The sequence below is a fragment of the Terrapene carolina genome, unplaced genomic scaffold, assembly GCF_002925995.2.
Source record: "Terrapene carolina triunguis isolate 2854851 unplaced genomic scaffold, T_m_triunguis-2.0 Scaffold69, whole genome shotgun sequence".
NCBI lineage: Eukaryota > Metazoa > Chordata > Testudines > Emydidae > Terrapene > Terrapene triunguis.
The window spans coordinates 44,980,537-45,000,149 of NW_020664420.1; the positions used below are offsets into that span (position 1 = coordinate 44,980,537).

Here is a 19,613-nt window from a genome sequence, read left to right on the forward strand (position 1 = left end):
TCCAATACATCTGTTAGTCTTAAAGGTGCCACAGGACTCTCTGTTGCTTTTTAGTAATTCTGGGTGGCCCAATTTTTGGGTGCCCAACTTGAAATACCTTTAAGGTCTGATTTTCAGAAAGTGTTGAGCACCCACTCTTTGAAAACTAGGCTGCTTTCAGGTGTCTGAAGTTGGGCACCCAGAATTGAAGCATTCAAAAATCACTAGTCACTCTTGAAAATCTTGGCCTCAGATATCAAATTCAGGGGAATTGGGTATTAATTTAATGAGAATTGATGCCCAAGCCCCTCAGGAAACTCCATGCACTGTGCATAGTGCTTTCTTTCTGTTATACTGGAAGACAAAGGTAAATGTCTCCCATGCAGACCTCTGCAGATTGTGGTGAAATTGCTAACAATTTCTAGAGTTTTCCATTAATCTTAATAATGATCAATCCTAAAACCAGGTGGAATTGACCACATTTACTATTTTTCTTTGATGGGTTTAGAAACAGTAATATTTGTATTGGGATGTAAATTGGGCTTAAGTATGCATACAAACAGGAAATATGGTGGGGTTGTTTTGTTTTTTATCTTTGCTTGTTGGGACTAGATTTTTCTTTGCCATTGTAGAGACTGTATTGATTTGTAATGTGTTTTTCCAAATGTTTCTTTCATGACGTGTAAGTAACAGAGAAATATTTGATTTTTTTTTTTTATAAAGACAATAACATTTTAAAGGCTAACATAAAATCAAGCTGCTAAATTTTACAATTTGTCTGTCCAGCAGTTCATCTATACAACTGCCCTGAGTAGATGCTAAATGCTGCTTAGCAAATGGCCTTTAGAGTTTAAAAATAACTCAGTAAAGCTACTCAAAGGTAATACAACACTTCTCAGGCATCTTCAGTTTGAATTAAGAAGAAAGTAGGGTTCACTCATTAGTTAATTATTCACCCACTCATCAATGTTTTACACACAATAAAAACACAATTGAAATGTTCAGGAGGTCTAGTTGTGCTTTTTGCTATGCATTGGCTCACGTATGAGCTTATTTTTCTGAAAGGCAAGATTTTAAATGGTAAAATAAGTCCTATTTTGTGGACTGTTTGAGTTGCTGTTTTCATCAAACTGTATATATTATATTGTCCCCCTGTGAAAATATTTTTGTGTTTTTTTTATTTTGCAAAACCTCACTGAACCCGCTAAGAAAAAATTACCGTATTTCAAAACTGCAGATCTAATTTTATTTTTGTAGTGCATCTCAAAATGGTACAAATGTGTAAAATTTGTGCTTGTAAAAGCTTCTGCTTTGAGTAGCCTTACATTCCTTAATTTAGTCCTAGCAATTGTCAAGCTATTGCATGCCCCATTCATGAAAAATATATTTCGTTGGGATGGTGTGGCTTAAAGAGTTTGGCTCTAAAGCTTCCTTACCTAGAGCTTTCATTCAATTATATTAATTTAAAATATCTGTGGAATTATCAAAACAAAACCAAATTAAAGGGTTGGACTTATGAAAATGACTCTTTACAGTAAGTAAAAAAGGTTTATCACAGTTTTGGTAACTTGCATGAGTTCGTATTGAAAAGAAATCTTTCACATGTTCTTAATGAATTTTAAATTGTTGTGCTCTAGGTACTTTCAGTTGTACGCCCTGAAACAGTAGACACCATATAGCTTGTGTTTTTTATCTGGGAAGCCTACAAAGCGCACTGCTGCTTCATCAGGACTGCAGCGTCTTCTTGGCCTGGAGATTGGGTAGCGGACACTGCCATCAGCCAGCCAGCCGGCATCACAGCGATCATAACCTACAAGTTTCCAGGCAGCAAATATCTGGCCTACTTTAGCAATCTGGGATCCATCCTTGAGGCAGGCCTGCACAGCTTCATCATAGGTCAACTTGGTTGGGTGTATTAGGTAGTAAAAACGGCCTAATGGAAAGAGAGAAAGTAAGTTGTCAGCCACATGAAATGATTAAGAAATTCTATAAAAATAGTCTTCACTATAAAATCATACAAAAATGTAGAATATCAACAATCTGTTTGTTTTAGTGCTGGGAACTTGATTCAAAGCCACTTCATTCTTTCAAAATTGGGACTTAATAGATTCAAATACATTAAGTTCACATTCTGGTTAGGGGGAGTCTGAAGGAACAGAGCAGGGGGAGGAAGACGGACATTTTCTGTTGAACCCTTTTCCCCCCGAACCCTTCCCCCCCCCCCCTCCACCCAATCTATAGGTTATCCATGTATGCCAACTTGGCATTAGAGTGAGATGAGAGTGGAAGTTCTGTGCTGTGCTAGATACATTTCTATTCCTATTGCAAAGCACAGGGAGAAAATGTGGAGGAAAAGGTGTGTGCGCGTGGGGGGGGAAGTTCAGGAATTCAGAGTAGGCCCCCAGTCCTGCAACTGGATTCATACAAGCAAACCCATGTGTATACCCACATAGGACTACTGAAGTCCCAGAAAATAGCGGCTTATACATTTCAGACTATACAAGATTCATACATCTCTAGTTTATTCACAGGGATGAAACATTAGTTCAGTGCTTACATTATGATGGTTTTGCAATCTACATTGCAAATTAAATTAAACCCATCATGATGTTCCATTTTCTTGTCACAAACAGATTGGTATGTTTAGATCTGACCTGTGATAGTATTTAGGTAAAGGTGACTAGGCCTAACAGATGCAGTTTTATTAATTCATTACAGAAAGAACCATTCCTTGATATGGCAGACACAATGTTCCTGATGAAGTAGCAGGGGGTAGCCGTGTTAGTCTGTATCTACAAAAACAACAAGGAGTCTGGTGGCACCTTAAAGACTAACAGATAGTCTTTAAGGTGTTAGTCTTTAAGGTGCCACCAGACTCCTTGTTGTTTCTGATGAAGTAGAAGCACCATTTCAAGTCTTGCTGTAAGAAGGCTGAAATAGTGCACAACTTCTGAGAAGCAAAGTTTGAGCTTGTAAGGAAGACTTATGACAGGCAGGTTTTTGGTCTACTACAACAATCAAAAACATTTACTGTTTCTTTTTAGGCTTCACAGGGTATGTTCTCACCATAGAATGCTATAACACTGATAGCGCTCTGAGGAAAACTGTCTCTGTCTAAGGTAATACAAATATATGTCACTAGTAAAACTAAGTGGGGAATCTCTTTTAAGTTGTAAGCAACAACAATATAAACATTAATTTCTTCCATCAAAGAAAGGTATCACTTAAATTAATTGTATTCCTTTTATTCAATATCTTCAGGGTTATTTATCATTATTGGACTGACAGTTAAGCAACTGCTAGGTGGAACTGCAGTCAGCTGATAGGCTAACAATTCCCAAATAAGCATGGCAGGCTTTCAAACTGACGCATTTCCTGTGGACAATTTATATAAGAAATGAGGTAATTTTTGTATGGGGCCCTCTTGTTTTAATTCCAGAAGGAAATATTATGTTTCCTTATTAAAGAGTATGCCAGATTATTGTTGTTTTTCCCTCCTTGTGAGAACTATCTCTGCCCCCTTTCAAATGACTTTCTCAGGGGAAAGGATCTGTCCCTTTGGCGCCAACTACCCAAAAGGGCTTGTTGCCTAATTAAGGAGTGCCAGATTAGATGGAATATATATGGAAATTGGGAATAGCTCCATTTTTAGGCTTGCACCTTTTTATATTAGGACTTGTTTATATCAGAGCACAAATCCTAACAAAGCAAAAACTTTTGTGGCCTGTTGAGTCACTAACAGAACTTTTCCTTTGTTTCATTTTTGTTTTCACAGATCTGTTGTAATTCACTGAGAGGTATCGCTAAGAACTTTCCAAATGGCATTTCAATAGAAGAGTAATGGTGATATTGGGTAATATATCTATTTAGAAAAGCACATGCTTTCTTATGTTTCAATGCAGTTGAAACCATTTTATAATATTTGCTAACGTAGAAGGTTTCTATGACTGGATACAGACTCTTCATACTCTGTCAAAGGTAGTTTGCTGTAGAGTGAATGGTCTTTCAGATTTGCCTGATGGGCTGCAAATCCCAGTTTATTAGCAGCTAGTCAAGCCATGTGTCAATGGAAAGGTAATTTCCCATGGATTTGCAATAAGGTTGTGCATTTGACCCATGGCCTCAGTAATATCAGCACTCTTAATATGCCCATTCATTAAATAGGCCATTGCTAATAGTAAATGTTGTGCATAAAAAGTTCATCTGTATCCAGACTATTTTGTTAAATTAAAAAATAACCAATAAACTCTGTGCACATCTGCTGGCCCCCTTGAGAAGAGGATTTCCAGGCAGTAAATAAAACATTGTTAAACTTTACAATGTGTACAGACAATATGTGAACAGCTACTTCAATTTGGTGTAATCTCATCCCCAAATATCAAGAGGATGTAAGTGTGAAGTGATGCCTGACCGTTCTTTGGCTAGAACTACATTTTTCTCTTTCTAATATGTAATCCATCGTGATGTGGTAGTAGAAACTTTCACCTTGCACTTGTGAAAAAGCTGAGAACTTGTCTGTTAATTCCTTATTTTCCTCTTCCTTCACTCCCATTTTTTTGTTTGCTGTGCAATAGACATGAAATGCACACTAACAAAGAGGTACTACAGAAGGCCCTCTGTACCACTTAAACTCCAGGTTCAGAGAGGTGTTTGGGGGTGCAGGGGCATTCATTGGTGTAGAGGCTCTTGAATAGATCCTGAGCAATGGGGAAAACTTTGCCTTGTGATAGCTGTGAAACCACTTGTCTGTAGAATTTCTTCACGTCATACTGACAATCCTGGTCATTGATCCTTACAGTCCTCTGAGTGTAACCTCTTGCAAGTTTCTTTGTTATACTTTTCCAATGGCAACCAGAGACCTTTTGTTTGCTCCAACTGCTTTAAAAGGAGTAGGATTCTGCTATAAGTAAAGTTGGTGGGGAAGAGGGAATGGAAGACATAATGGAGTATACAGACCAGTGGAAAAAAAGGTTGCCAATTTTAATTGGTCATGTTCTTGGAAGTTTCATCACGTGACATAATCTTTAATTAAAGACTAATATTTAATTCCTGGAGACTCCAGGACAATTCTGCAGGGTTGGTAAACCTGTGTATAAGGTTCTTGCCTGGAGTAACTGAATAACTGAAGGCTAAAGCCAGATTGTTTTTGTCACTACACCACAGACGTAATAAGTGATTTAGGAAATTAAAAAACAAACAAACAAACCCTCTCATAGTACGGCCAACCATAAGAGATCAAAAATCATGTTACAGCCTCAAAATCATATGATTTTAAAAAATAGACTAAAAACATGTTTTTAGTCTATCTTTTGACTTTTTAACTCCTCTCTACTCTTCTGCCTATGTCACCTTGATCGATCGGTGCCTCCTGCTGCCCCCACAGCGTCCAGAACCAGAGGAGACATTCCAAAGGAGCAGGAAGTGTTGCTGCTGGGCTCTGTACCTAGCAGCAGCTTTTCCCTGAATTCCCCCTCCAGTGCAACCCTGCTCCCACATGGATGGCAGGGCTGGACTACGTCCTTCACCTTGAGGCATTCACAGACAGCACATATGACAGGTCATAAAAACCACCCTAAAACTGCTAGTCAAGATAAAATCACAAGTTGGCAATACTGCCTTTACTGTGACCCAACCCAACTAATCACATCATTGTGTGTTTGTGGAAAAGTAAACTGTTCTCCAGTGTCAGATGGCAATGTGACAGTAAAACATGGGAGTTTTACATATTCTTGGATGTATCCCGAAGGCTGCTGGCATTCGCACAATGTGTAGAGCCCATCATCTGCTCAACAGACTCAAGTTCAGAAAGTCTTAATAGCCACGGTGAATTGTTGATCAAAGCCACTATTCTTCAGAGTTGTTAAAAGACTCAGAAGTGAAACGCTTCATTAAATGGGATAGTTACTTATTAGGTTTGGCATCTATTTTGCCCTACGTTGGGGAACTACAGTAACTTGACTTTATTCTGCCACTTTAGAAAAGGGACGTTCCTTCAAAGGTCCTCATTGCACCAGCTTTCAGCAGCGAGGCTGGTGACTAGCAAACTCCATTCCATAGGCTAATTAATTCACTGACTTTTTGAATCCAGTTTATTTTTAATATTATTGTTGTATCTTCTCATTTTCTTTGGTCTCTCACTCAGAGGAACAATGACTCATTACTTGGTGTCCTATTTTCCTGGAAGGGTAAAATGAGCAATACAAATATATAACCCAGAAATGGTTTATGCATTGTGCATTTCTTTCATTAAATGGAAGATGGTGGCTTAACGTGTGATGTTTGTGGCCTCCAACATTGATATGACTGGCTTGCTGCTACACTGAATAAATTAAATGGGATTTTTTGTAAAAGTGCATTTTGTAACACAAGAGATTTGTGATTTTTACTCTGTTAGAACAAATTTAAAAAATCAATTATATGGTGCTGTTCAGTGTGCAAAGCATGTAACAAAATGCATATTAATGAGCAGAATGTGTAAAGCAAACCCCACTCAGACTTCATCTATATTTTATAGAGGAAGCTAGTACTAACCCTCTACTCGGGTTGCTTTCCAGTATAAAGAATACATGTGACTTTTTTTTTTTCTGTTTTTTTGAGAAGCATTAAAACCATAATTATTTGCAGCAGGCCTTTGAAATTTGGCAGGAGCAACCTGTTAGTCTATATTTTCTTTTGTCTTATAAAATTCTGTTCAAGTTTAACTGATTTTCAAAGTATTAAAAATCACCATTTTCTTCCTCACATGCAGACTGTCAACAAGGCCAGCTCCAGGGTTTTTGCAGCCCCAAGTTGCGGGGAGGAGGGAAAAAAAAAAAGAAAAAAAAAAAAAAGCCGCGTTCGGTGGCAGCTCCACCGCACCGCTTTCTTCTTCGGCAGCGGGTCCTTCCCTCCGAGAGAGACTGAGGGACCTGCCGCCAAAGAGCCCGACTTGCTGCCCCTTCCCCTTGGCTGCCCCAAGCACTTGCTTGCTGAGCTGGTGCCTGGAGCCGGCCCTGACTGTCAAATCACTGAATGTTCTAAAGGACTGGGCATGAAGCAGCAGACACTGCACAGGGAATTTCCAGAAAAAACTGTAATAGGAGTAAGGTGAGATTGCCAACCCTCCACCTCTTAGAACCCTGGAACCAACACAAGGGTCCAGCATCCCATTCAACCCACTCAAACTAATATAGTACCTAGACTAGAAAGGACTTTTACTATCCAGCAGTTCTCAAACTGGGTCAGCACTCCAAAGTGGATCATGACCCTATTTTAATGGGGTTGCTGGGGCTGGCATTAGACTTGCTGAAGCCAAAGCCTGAGTCCCACCTCCCAGGTACGAAGACGAGGGCTTCAGGCCTTGGTAGCAGGGCTCAGGGTTACAGGCCACCGGTCTGGGCCTGAAGGGCTTTGGCCTCCCCTCACCTGGGACGTTGGGGCTCGGGCAGGCTCAGACTTTAGTCCCACCTCCTGGTGTCATGTGGTAACTTTTGTTGTCACAACAGGGTTGCAGTGTAATGAAATTTGAGAAACCCTGATTGGCAGTAACTACTCTAGCTAAGGTTGCAGAATAGTTTCCATCCTAATCCTTATTTTCAGTAGCTCGTAACTTTCTAAAACATACCCTGAAAGAAAAAAAAAAAATTCAGCCCCGAAGATGTAGCTGCTTAAAAGTAACTTTTTCACTGGGGCATCTGAGTAAAAACAGTTTAGCTGTTTTTGAGTACAAGGACCAAGAAGAAAACATATTTCACTTTGTGAACTTTTATTAACATCTGGAACAGCTGGAGGTTGAAAGTGGAAAGAGGTATAACTCTCTCTGATATAAATTAGTTTTGATTTTGCCTCTAATAACCACTTACTACAGTATGCACACTGCATTTTCCACGTTTCTTGCAAGACTGCTAAATTTAAAAAAACGTGCAATGTGCACATGTTTGACTAACTTAACTAGGTAGTAAAAAGTATAGGGTATGGGTCCAATTAAAGTTGCAGGGACACACAGACATCAGGAAATGCCAAGATTACAAGTACAATTTTAATGCTGCTCCCCTGTGCATATTCATTTCCAATAGTTTTTCTTAGTAGAAAGAAATTAATTGTAAACATACAAGAATGAAAAATACATGTATTTAGGGAGGCAGAAAAATTATATATTGTATGCGATCATGTTACCTAGCTACATACATATATACGACCTCTAGTATCTGAGCACCTAATTAAAGACTGTTGTAATGTATATGTAAAAAGGAGCAGAGGTAAAGTTTTTGTGCACATCTTTAACTTTGGTATTTCTTGACCGTTGAGAGCTAACCATACAGCTTTAAAATTCTCTTAATGTAAGTTCATTGTTTAGATTTATAAAATGTTCCACTATGAGCTTTTGTAAATCATAGTTCTTCTTTTAACAGTGCTTGCCAAGCCAATTTGCAGCAGCCACATGAGTGAACTGCAGAGACCATCAAACCTGGTCAGAGGGCAGACAGTGATGTGAGACTTTGTCTGTCTTTGGCCACTACCACATATGGGGGTCTCTTATTGGTCCAAGGTGTGATGACTGCCTACATACTAGCCCTGGCCCGTTCATAATTGGTTTGGAAGGGCTCACTAGTGCGGTGGCAAATCAAAGCTGGGTATGCATATGGTCAGGTCAATTATAAGGGACAGTTTCTGACATCCGCTACAGCCCATTCTTCACAGCACTTTGACGTCACAGAGAAGTCTGGGCAGGGCAAATGGGCTCGCAGTGGGTGCTTCGATGACAAGTGCGCTTTCGGGTGGCCGAAGGGGCCTGTGAACAGTGGAAGGCTTGGGTTTGCCCTGAGATTCTCAACCCTTCTGACTATGGCATCCTCCCAATGCAGGTGTGGAAGAGTGCTGTTGCTTAACAGGGGGAGCCATGGTATTAGTGTGGGTTGAATCATTCCAGCTACCGTGCGATTGGTTGAATATAGTAGTATATCACCAACTTGACATGAGATGAACGGAGCCAGACTGGAGCACAGTATTCTGCTGCAGAGTAACAGAGGACTAAACTGGATGATGGGGTTGATGGATCAGTGTTCTCATTGTGCAACCCGTCAGTTCATACTGGGGACAATGATGATCCAACCAGAGGACTGCATTCAATGTCCTTTCTAGGGCTGAATCTCAGTCACTTGTCAGCCAACATTCCTGATGCAGTTCCACCCCACAATGTTCAAGCCATCAGGCTAGCCCTAAGAATATTACAAGTCAACACCGAGGGCTTGTCAGCAGCCAAATGCAGTATGAGCATAAACCATGGTCAGACATTATTAGTACTTGCATAAGGTGTGTGTTTTACTTTGCCTATATAACTACAAATCACAAGCCTGTATTTATACAATCTAATAAAATATGTTTTGAGAGTGAAATGGGTATAGATGGATTGAACAGTGGTCAGGTCCTATAAAGATCATAACAGGTAATTTCATAAAAATGGAAATCTACCTATCTCCAGAAGGGACCTTGAAAGGTCATTGAGTCCAGCCCCCTACCTTCACTAGCAGGACCAAGTACTGATTTTTGCCCCAGATCCCTAAGTGGCTCCCTCAAGGATTGAGCTCACAACCCTGGGTTTAACAGGCTAATGCTCAAACCACTGAGCTATCCCTCCCACCCCATCCTGAAAAAGTCCTGAAACTAATTTTATAGTGTGTTGTGTTGTTAAAGAGCATGAGAAAGCTTTACTGCAACATCTTCCCTTAGTAGCTGATAAGAATATATGCTACAAAGCCGCAATCTTTAGTGCTTTATGAAGTGTATATATAGTTTTAGAGTTATATGATTCACTCAATCCAGCATGGAGCTGACCTAGCATCTCCAGCCTTTAAGTTGCTACATTCAGATTTGCACTTAAAGCAGTACTAAGGTACTTCCATTTCATGATTTAATTTAATGTCCATATTTAACATCCTCTTCAGGAGAGAACTGAGTTTTGTCAAAGATTTACTAACTTTGGCAGATAATGCATTTAAAAATTAGACCTTTTGGGGGTTAAGAAAGTGACGCAAACACAGAATTAAGTATCTGTGCTTAAAGCAAGAAATGTGTTTAATCTTGTGTGTTCTAAGACAAACACATTTCATGGTGGATGTACCATATGTGAATATGTAAAGAAGTGCACTCATCTTATGCTGCTGGGCTAAAAGAGAAACATCTGCTTTCCAAGACAGATAAAAATTATTCACAAGCAAGAGGCCCTAACCTGGTCACAGAAGGCTGGCTGTGGAGATGCTAAGGAGGGAAGCTGTCTTTGCTTGTGGTCTGTGATGGCCCTGATCCTTGCTATTGGTTGTAGCAATCTTTTTGAGCAATGCTATGAAGTTCTCAGACTAACCCTTCAGCTATAGCAAGCAGTGACCACCGCTTCCTATTCAGCTGCACCCCTACTAATATCTACCAAAGATTAGACTGCTCCAAATCCAAGGCTTGCAGTCAAGAACCTGCAGCTTAGAGCAACTCAAGCTCAGAGCAGGTAGCCTACAAAACTATATAGGAAGGGAGCAAAGGCAGTGTAGAAAGGTGTGACGAAAGAGCCTAAATTATTAGTCACAGAAGCCAGGAATTAACAAGATTGCTATTAGAATCATAGAACTGGAAGGGACCTGGAGAGGTCTTCTAGTCCAGTCTCCTGCACTCAAGGCAGGACTATGTATTATCTAGGCCATTCCTGACGGGCACTTGTCTAACTGCTCTTAAAAATCTCCAGTGACAGAAATTCCACAACCACCCTAGGCAGTTTATTCCAGTGCTTGATGGTTAGGATTTTTTTTCCTAATGTCCAACCTAAACTGCCGTTGCTACAATTTAAGCCCATTTCTTCTTGTCCTATCCTCAAAGGTTAAGGAGAACAAGTTTTCTCCCTCCTCCTTGTAACAACCTTTTTGTACTTGAAAACTGTTATCATCCCCCCTCAGACTTCTCTTTTCCAGACTAAACAAACCCAATTTTTTCAATCTTCCCTCATAGGTCAAGTTTTCTAGACCTTTAATCATTTTTGTTGCTCTTCTCTGGACTTTCTCTAATTTGTCCGTCTTTCCTGAAATGTGGTGCCCAGAACTGGACACAATACTCCGGCTGAGGCTTAATCAACACAGAGTAGAGCAGAAGAATTACTTCTCATGTCTTGCTTACAATACTCCTGCTGATACATCCCAGAATGATGTTTGCTTTTTTTACAACAGTGTTATACTGTTGATTCATATTTAGCTTGTGATCTACTATGACCCTCAGATGCCTTTCTACAGTTCTCCTTCCTAGGCAGCCATTTCCCATTTTGTATGTGTGCAACTGATTGTTCCTTCTTAAGTGGAGTACTTTGCATTTATCCTTATTGCATTTTATCCTATTTACTTCAGACCATCTCTCCAGTTTGTCCAGATCATTTTGAATTTTAATCCTATCCTCCAAGGCACTTGCAACCCCTCCCAAGTTGGTATCATCCACAAACTTTATAAGTGTACTCTCTATGCCACTACCTTAATCACTGATGAAGATATTGAACAGAACCAGACCCAGAACCGATCTCTGTGGGACCCCACTCATGACCTTCCAGCTTGACTGTGAACCACTGATAACTACTCTCTGGGAACTGTTTGCCAACCAGTTCTGCACCCACCTTATAGTAGCGCCATCTAGGTTGTATTTCCCTAGTTTGTTTATGAGAAGGTCATACCAGACAGTATCAAAAGCCTTACTAAAGTCAAGATATACCATTTCTACAGCTTTCCCCCTATCCACAAGGCTTGTTACCCTGTCAAATATGGTACGCCCTTGTTAGGCGACGGTTACCATACAAAATGGAACTGTCTGATACTTTATTAGAGAGTATAAAGTGGCATTAAAGTTACATAGGAACAGTGAATTCCTAATCACAATTGTTCCTTGTGGGTTTTTACCTTTCGGTAGGTTTTTAACTTGTAATATATCCTCACTATTTACTTAAGGAGGCAACTTAATGAAAGGAAACACTGATTTCTCCATTGCTTTAACTTAAATAAACTAGGCAGTGTATCAATATGGAACATACCTACACAAATTTCTAGGAATGAAAACAGAGACACATGAATGTGCTGCCAGTATTCATTCTGAACTATTGCTTTTAAAAATGAAGACATGAAAACGTGGCAAAATTTGTCTTTTTTTCACTCCTGACTCATTTCCTCATAAATTCAATGATAACAGTTTCCAAAACTAACATGCACTTTGACAAATCAAACATCTCTTGCTGCTTTTCAGTACAGAAATGGCCTTCTTAAAGGTAGAAGTGATTCAAAACTCTTACCATTGAAGTTTGATGTAAAACAGAAAACATCATATCTGCTTTTATCTTTATCCCAGAACCCATAATTCCTGACTCCAGGCACTGTGTTCTTTCCTCCGCAGGGCTCTCTGGGTTTGGTGATAGGGTACTGAACTGATCCATCATTGAGCCAGCCTGCATTACACCAATCCAGCCCCGACCTCCACGCCTCATACAATTGGTCAAAGGAGGCGATAACAGAATCTTGGTCCAGACAAGCTTGCTGAGCCTCGTGGAAGTTTAGGTTGTAGCGACCCAGACGTGGAAAGTAAGGGAATACAACACCTATATCAGAAAGGAAGAAAGGCTATTAGCTGTTTAACTATATAAAAAACACAACAGAGAGAAATATCATTTACTGGTATCAAAAGGACAAATTTAAGGTTAACTATGTGAGATGCCAAAATAATACAACTGCAACTGGTGGTTTTATTTCTAGGAAAATTCTCTGCCAGCAAGTCAGCTGTTTGGTCAGAGAACATTGTCTGACTATCTCCTGACATGTCAGGCTTCCTTGTCTGATAGCCTCACACTCTTTCCTTCTGGAACCTGACCAATTCTGTCTCCTGCTCTTAGCTGCAGCCTTTGTACTGACACCAGAACCTCACCCTTGCACATTCTGACAGCATTCTGTTCTGGGGACCTTACTACCAACCACATGCAGACAAACTGCAGGTAGGTCAGAGGAAGGCAGCAGCAGTGGTTAAGGGACTGGGGGTTTTTAGAAGGAAAATGTCAAAGTAAGCAAGGAAAATCAAGGGATTATATTTAGTGGGTTTAGTTTAAGGGAACATTTAAAAGAATGGTCAGCCGATCCTGTTAAATGGCTGTAGTGTGGCTTTTAGCCACAGCTCCTCCATGGAGGCAGCACAGAGAGGCATTTCCCTCTCTCTGCTACTACACCTTAGAAGGGGATGCAGCACATGCTCTCCTGCACAGCCAGACAGTTCTGCTAGCCACTGTGGAGGATTTGGGACGCCGCCACCTCCCTGTCCCCTTTTGGGTGGCTAACAGCACAGTGGGCATAGCCAGAGGGCATTCAGAGGAGTGCGGGCAGAGATTGTGGCTGGCCCAAGTGCAGGGAACACAAGGTTGTGGGATGTTTCCTCACAACACATGAGGACCAATCTGCTTAGCCTTTGAAGAGGGATACAACACAGATAACTTTTGTTTAAAAAGAAGATGCATCTAAGTAGAGACAGATGAACCTAGGGAAGTTTTAGAATTGTCTGAACAGCAATATTTAATGACACTCATTCACCCCACTCTACCCTGTAGCTTTTCCCTCGGCACTTTTTTTTGTTTGTTTACATGGTGCCCTTCAATCAAAAAAAATCACAGCTGGACACAGGAGAGACATGGCAAACAACATCTCAGAAGAGATCTTCCCAGCTGGCTCTGATAAAATTCAGCAAAGAGCAGAGCTAGAACTGAAGCAAAAGCATCCCAGATTTTGTTAGGGTTTCAAAACCTAACTCGGATCTGAATTTGGCAGACAAAGTTAGTCCAGGCTCTATAAGGTGAAACAAAATACCTGATCCAAACAAGATCCAGAGCTGAAGTTTTCTGCTCAGCTGTAGAACAGAGTAGAGTAGGGTGGGGAGAACGTGGGGGATGAGATGAAGCATTAGGAGAAGAGCCAAAAGGCACCAAGATTAACTAGAAATCTACCTTTCTTTGTATTCTCTCCCTATTCATGAACTCTAGTTGCTAATTTTCTTCTCCTTCGCAAGCCTCTTCTGTTTAGGAAGCTTCAGTTATTAGCTATTCTGAACTATAAACTATGAAAATAAAGGTAATACATATGTTATTAACTATGATATCTTAAATAATAAGGTATACATATTCTACATGTTTAAATTCATTCTGGATCTCTTTTTCCACTTGGTCTTGTTATTGATTTTACTCTAGGGATGCCCAAGGAATGAACTACTGAGGGTAATACTGGCAATTTACCAGAAACAAGGATTGTATCTATTCTGCATATAAATGTCAACAGTCCAAGTCAGGTCCACAAGCAGGCATGAAAAAAAAGCCTCATTTCCAGAGGGGCTGAGCACTCAGACCATCCCGTGACTATTGCTGAAGTGATTTTAGGACCTTTAGGTAATGTGTGCTGCTGTAAAACATAATTTTATTTAAGTGGCTAACTATGGATTTAGATGCTTAATATTTCCACTCGCATTTAATAATTTTGGCTATGTTTTAACACATAAATATGCGCACAACTGTAATATTAGCTTGTGGGTGTATCTTCCTCAACAGATTAGAAGCTGCTTTTTGTTAGAGTTCATCTACAATAAAAACCTGCAATTGATTAAACTGACTTCCCTCTGCAGCTACAGGGAGAGGCTGGCTAAGAGTGATTTACATGACAGTTTAGGCTGGATTTGTCCCGTGATCCATGCTTTGTGTAGCTCCGCTTTACCCTGTATTTAATTGTTATCTACTGCTGCTGTGCCTTCTTTCCCTATAGCTTTTAATGTTGAATTAATAGGGATGACCTGTATTACGAATCTCTCTACTGCTGCAGTTACTCTTACTACGCTTTTGTGCACTAGTTAGTTACCCAGCATCTTTAGCTTCAGTTCTTGTCACCAATCTCTATACGACAATCCATTACATACATTTTTGGATGGAGCAAAAGACCATCCTGAAGGTTACATTTTTCTACAGCTGGAAATGGAATCAAAAACTCCTGACTTATAGGACTATAACATCTCCTCTCCATAACAGTAATAAATTCAATTTAGGATTTGGGGAAAGAGAAGGCAGTTCCTTGTGTCTTTTTCTGCCTATGGATACCTCTTTGGGCTCTTTAAATAACATGTAAATCTGATGCTGGTAAGAGACTGGCATGTCCCCACCAAATGTAGAGGTCATGAAAATTCTCATCTTTAGCCTTGCCCCTGATTCACTAAGAAAAACTGCATTGTGATTTCCCTTCCCCCCTCCTCTTTTCCATGTCACCATGTCAAATGTAACTCCAAGACAAAAAACATGGTGACCACACTATCTATGCCGCCAGTTGCTTCTACCACCCAACCAAGTGATTTGTTTTTGTAGGAAGCTTATTTGCAACAGTCTACCTTAATCCTCTAGGAGTTCATCATGCCAATTTGTAGGAACATTGATATGACTTGTGGAAGGTCAGGGCCCCAAATCTGTACCTATACTGACCTCAGTGGTGCAACTCTTCAGTTTGGTGAAGCAGGTTAGAAATCCGTTTCTTCATTTACAATACTAGAGAGAGACAAGCTTACAAACTTTCTCTCACCAACACAAGCTGGTGTAGTAAAAGCTATTACCTCATCCACCTTCTCTTTCTAATATCCTGGGAGCGACACAGCTACAACAACACCGTTTATAGTACTGTCAATATATAGCACCTTTCATAAGTACTCAATTCACTTAAATATACACTCTCAAAGAACAGCTTTTCTTCGCTCTACATCTGAAGAAGAACGTCAAGAAGAACCAAGGCCACTTCAGGTCACTGTTGAAGATATTTGTAATTGAATGACAGACCCACAATTGCACTTGTTCTATGATTCTGTACTTACTAAATCAGAGTCCGGAGAACTGGTGATTGTAACGGAAATTAGAATGAATCCACAAACTTAGCATGACAACTATTTGAAGTAATGCACATTTCAATAAACACACCTGTGTTTGTTTGAATGATCACATCCTAGTGCACAAACACAGGCTTTGGCTTTTACTACAAGCTTAGTCAAATAAATATTTAGAAAGAGAAAAAGGGAAAGGAACACAGTTGGGCTCAGTTCCTTAAAAGTATCCCAACATCTACTTCCCATTTATTTTAATGGGAGTTAGGTGCCTAAATACCTTTGAGGATTGGACTTTAGTGCTGAGTTTCTCCTCATAAAATTCACCCCTTTTGTGTAGAAGTACTGTCGCTCACATGATATGCAAGTTCACCGACTAATCTGTGACACTACAGTACAGAACTGTATTTCCTGCAATACTGCTGCCTATGGTGAGCTTAGGAAAGTGCTGAATCACTTACTGATTCTCAGGGGGCGGGGGCTGTAATTAGCTAGGGATGAGCAATATCAAATTCACCCAATAATATGAATATTGGTACTATTCAGACAGATCTTTGGCTCGTGAACATTCACAATGTACATTCAAACCCCTATTAAACTCAGTGCATTGAAGACCACTGACCACAACACTCAGCTGGTGGCTACATTCCTCCATCCTTCTTTAATCTCATCTTCCATCTGGGGTCTCGAGATACCAGTAGAAGGAAGCCTATTACTTTTACTCTTTATTCTGGCTCAGAAATGCTTTCTTTACACATGTATTAAGGGATGGGATTTTTGATCAAGCTTATGGGAGCTGGATGCCCAAATCCCATTGAAAATCAGTGGGAATTAGGTGCCTAAGGAACTTTTGCAAAATCCCACCTTAAATGGACAGGCCTGTTTGAGATGTGGGAAGGCCAATTATATTTGTGCTTCTAATGTAATACAATATTTCTAAATACAAACCCAGTATTAGCCTTCTGTGTCATGCTCCTAGTGTAAAGAAGGGCAGTTTACACTAGTCACCCTTAAAACCATCACAAGTGTGCCTTACATAATAAAGTAACCTTAAATAGGACTGTTATGACAGCAGTTAATAGGAGTAGTGGATCTACTGAGATACCATTATATACATTCAGTAAGCTTGTACGGGTGACCATTTACAGACAGAAGTAGACAACACAAAATTCTGTTAGCCCAGATGGAGGTGGGAGGGTGGAGAGGCTGTCCATAGCCAGAGTAAAGAAATAGTCTTCCTTTAGTTCTAGTCTAAACAGAAAAGCAAGGCTTCCCGTAGCCAGAGTCAACACAGATACAGTAAAGCTCCCTATATACTGTACTGCAGGGAGCAATCTTACACTGGCAGGGCGATACACTAGATGGCTTAAGCAGCATTTTCCACTTCATGTTTTTATAATTCAGAGTGAACACAGAAACTCCTTCTCTCTCCTTCAGAATCCAGCTCCGTCTCCCAGTCTGCTATACTTTTTGGGGTGCTGGGTTTTCTCACACTGCTCCAGGGATCCCAGATAATCTAGCCATCATTGGGCAGCCAGTTCATCAAGTGGCTCCACTCTCCTGTAATCCTGGCAGGTTTTGTAGGAGAGTGTGTGCCAGATCCTTTCACCTCAGCAACGAAATGTATGGAATTCTTTATTTGACTTGCATAACAGCTCAGCAGAGATGCAAAGTGGGACTTGTTTGGTTAATAGGCAGAAGCTTTATGAACTGCATGAAAGGGAATTCATTGGAAGCTATGCTAAACTTTTCTTTTGGAAGTAGTCTAGATCGCATATAATATAAACCATATTTCAATTTCAATGGGTATTAAAAGCCAGACTCTTCTGAATACATTTCCAGTGTGATGTATGGAGCTTTAGCAATGCCAGTGGTTCCCAAACATGTTCCGCCATTGTGCAGGGAAAGCCCTTGGTGGGCCGGGTTGATTTGTGTACCTGCCGCGTCCACAGGTTCGGTCGATCGCAGCTCCCAGTAGCCGCGGTTCGCTGCGCCAGGCCAATGGGAGCTGCTAGAAGCGGCGCGGGCCAAGGGACGTACTGGCTGCTGCTTCCAGCAGCTCCCATTGGCCTGGAGCAGCGAACCGCGGCTACTGGGAGCCGCGATCGACCGAACCTGCGGACCCGGCAGATGCACAAACCGGCCCGGCCCACCAGGGGCTTTCCCTGCACAAGCGGCGGAACAAGTTTGGGAACTACTGAGCTATGCTATTCCATTTATTTCAAAAGCAGTTACTCATAGCGTTTAAGGCCAGAGGAGACCACCAGATCATCTAGTCTTCCTCCTGAATATCACAGGCCACCAATATCACACAGTAAACGCACACTAAACCCAGCAACTAAAATTAGACCAAAGCATTACAGCCTGCAAGATATTAAACTATTACGTGTCACAGGCAGAGAATAGGAGGGATCGAAGTGCACCGGTATCCGAGGCATTTGCAACGTCAAGGAATTGATTAAGTGACATATACCCAGATAATCTCAACAAGAAATCTGCACCCACATGCTTCAGAAAAATGCTAAAAAATCCCAAGGTTACTGCCAAGCTGACCTGGAGGAAAATTCTTTCTTGACCCCACATATGATGATCAATTTTAGACCTTGAGCACGTGAGCAAGAACCAGCCAGCTACACACCTGAGAGAGAGAATGCTTGGTACCACATCAGTGCCCTGAACCACCCCATCCAGTGTCCCATCTCCAGCCACGGACATGCCTTGTGCTTCAGAGGAAGGAGACAAAAAAAGGCCCCAAATGCTCTGGAGGGATGGAGGGAGAATCCCTTCCTGACTCCTGAAGGTAGGGTGACCAGATAGAAAGTGTGAAAAAACCGGGACGGGGATGGGGTGGTAATAGGTGCCTATATAAGAAAAAGCCCCGAATATCTGGACTGTACCTATAAAATCAGAACATGTGGTCACCCTACCTGCGGGTGACCAGCTGAAGTTCTGAAGCGTGAAATTTAGGAATGTAGCACATAAAGCAGAAGGGACTCCCAAAGCTCGCAAGCCCTGCTTCCCACCATGAGAAGAAACCTCTTCATACAATCCCAATCATACATTTGTCCAGCTTTCGCTTAAAATTAATTAAGTTGTTTGCCCCAACAATTCCCGTTAGGAGGCTGTTCCAGACCTCACCCTTCTGATGATTAAAACCTTCTTCTAATTTGTTCATGGGCAGTTTAATGCCTATTTGTTCTTGGGCCAGCTTTGTCCATTAGCTTAAATAGCTCTTCACCTTCCCTGGTGTCTACACTGCAGATGTATTTATAGCGTAATCATATCACCTCTCAGCCTTAATTTTGCTAGACTAAACAAGCCAAGCTCTTCCAGTCTCTTCTTATGAGATAGGACCCCCTTTCCCCTGATCATCCTAGCAGCAGTTCTCTGCCCCTGTTCCAATATGAATTCATATTTCTTGAACATTACTCCTGCGGGAATTCTGTGCTAAAAAAATAAAAACCCTGAGCACATTTTAAAATTCTGCAAATTTTATTTGTTATTTATTAATTAATAAATAAATGTGGAGGATCCAGCATGGCAGTGGGGAGCACAGGCCACTGGCTGAATGGAGGTGGGAGATCACTCAGCAGCCCTTCCTCTCCTGCCTCAGGACATGGACCCAGCGGTGAGTCTGCACCTGACCCTGACATAGTGCAAGGGCTGGGCCTGCCCCAGAAACAACCCAGGGCCCTGCCCCTCTGAGCCAGGCATACCAGGTGTGGGCAGGCAGGCTCAGCCTGGCAAGAGCCAAGTGTGGA

At 41.1% G+C, this 19,613-nt stretch overlaps 1 protein-coding gene across 3 annotated transcripts in view; it reads right to left on the reverse strand.

The window, feature by feature from the left end:
* Window positions 1-310: 310 nt before the first annotated feature.
* Window positions 311-19,613, reverse strand: part of HAPLN1 (hyaluronan and proteoglycan link protein 1) — an 84,629-nt gene continuing 65,326 nt past the window's right edge. For all 3 annotated transcript variants that reach the window (XM_026649163.2, XM_026649161.2, XM_026649160.2), the window contains 2 exons: window positions 12,266-12,568; window positions 311-1,912 (listed from right to left, as the gene is read on the reverse strand). In XM_026649163.2, the coding sequence (XP_026504948.1) occupies window positions 1,623-1,912; window positions 12,266-12,568 (593 nt within the window). In that variant the 3' untranslated portion in view covers window positions 311-1,622. The remainder of the gene's footprint in view (window positions 1,913-12,265; window positions 12,569-19,613) is intronic.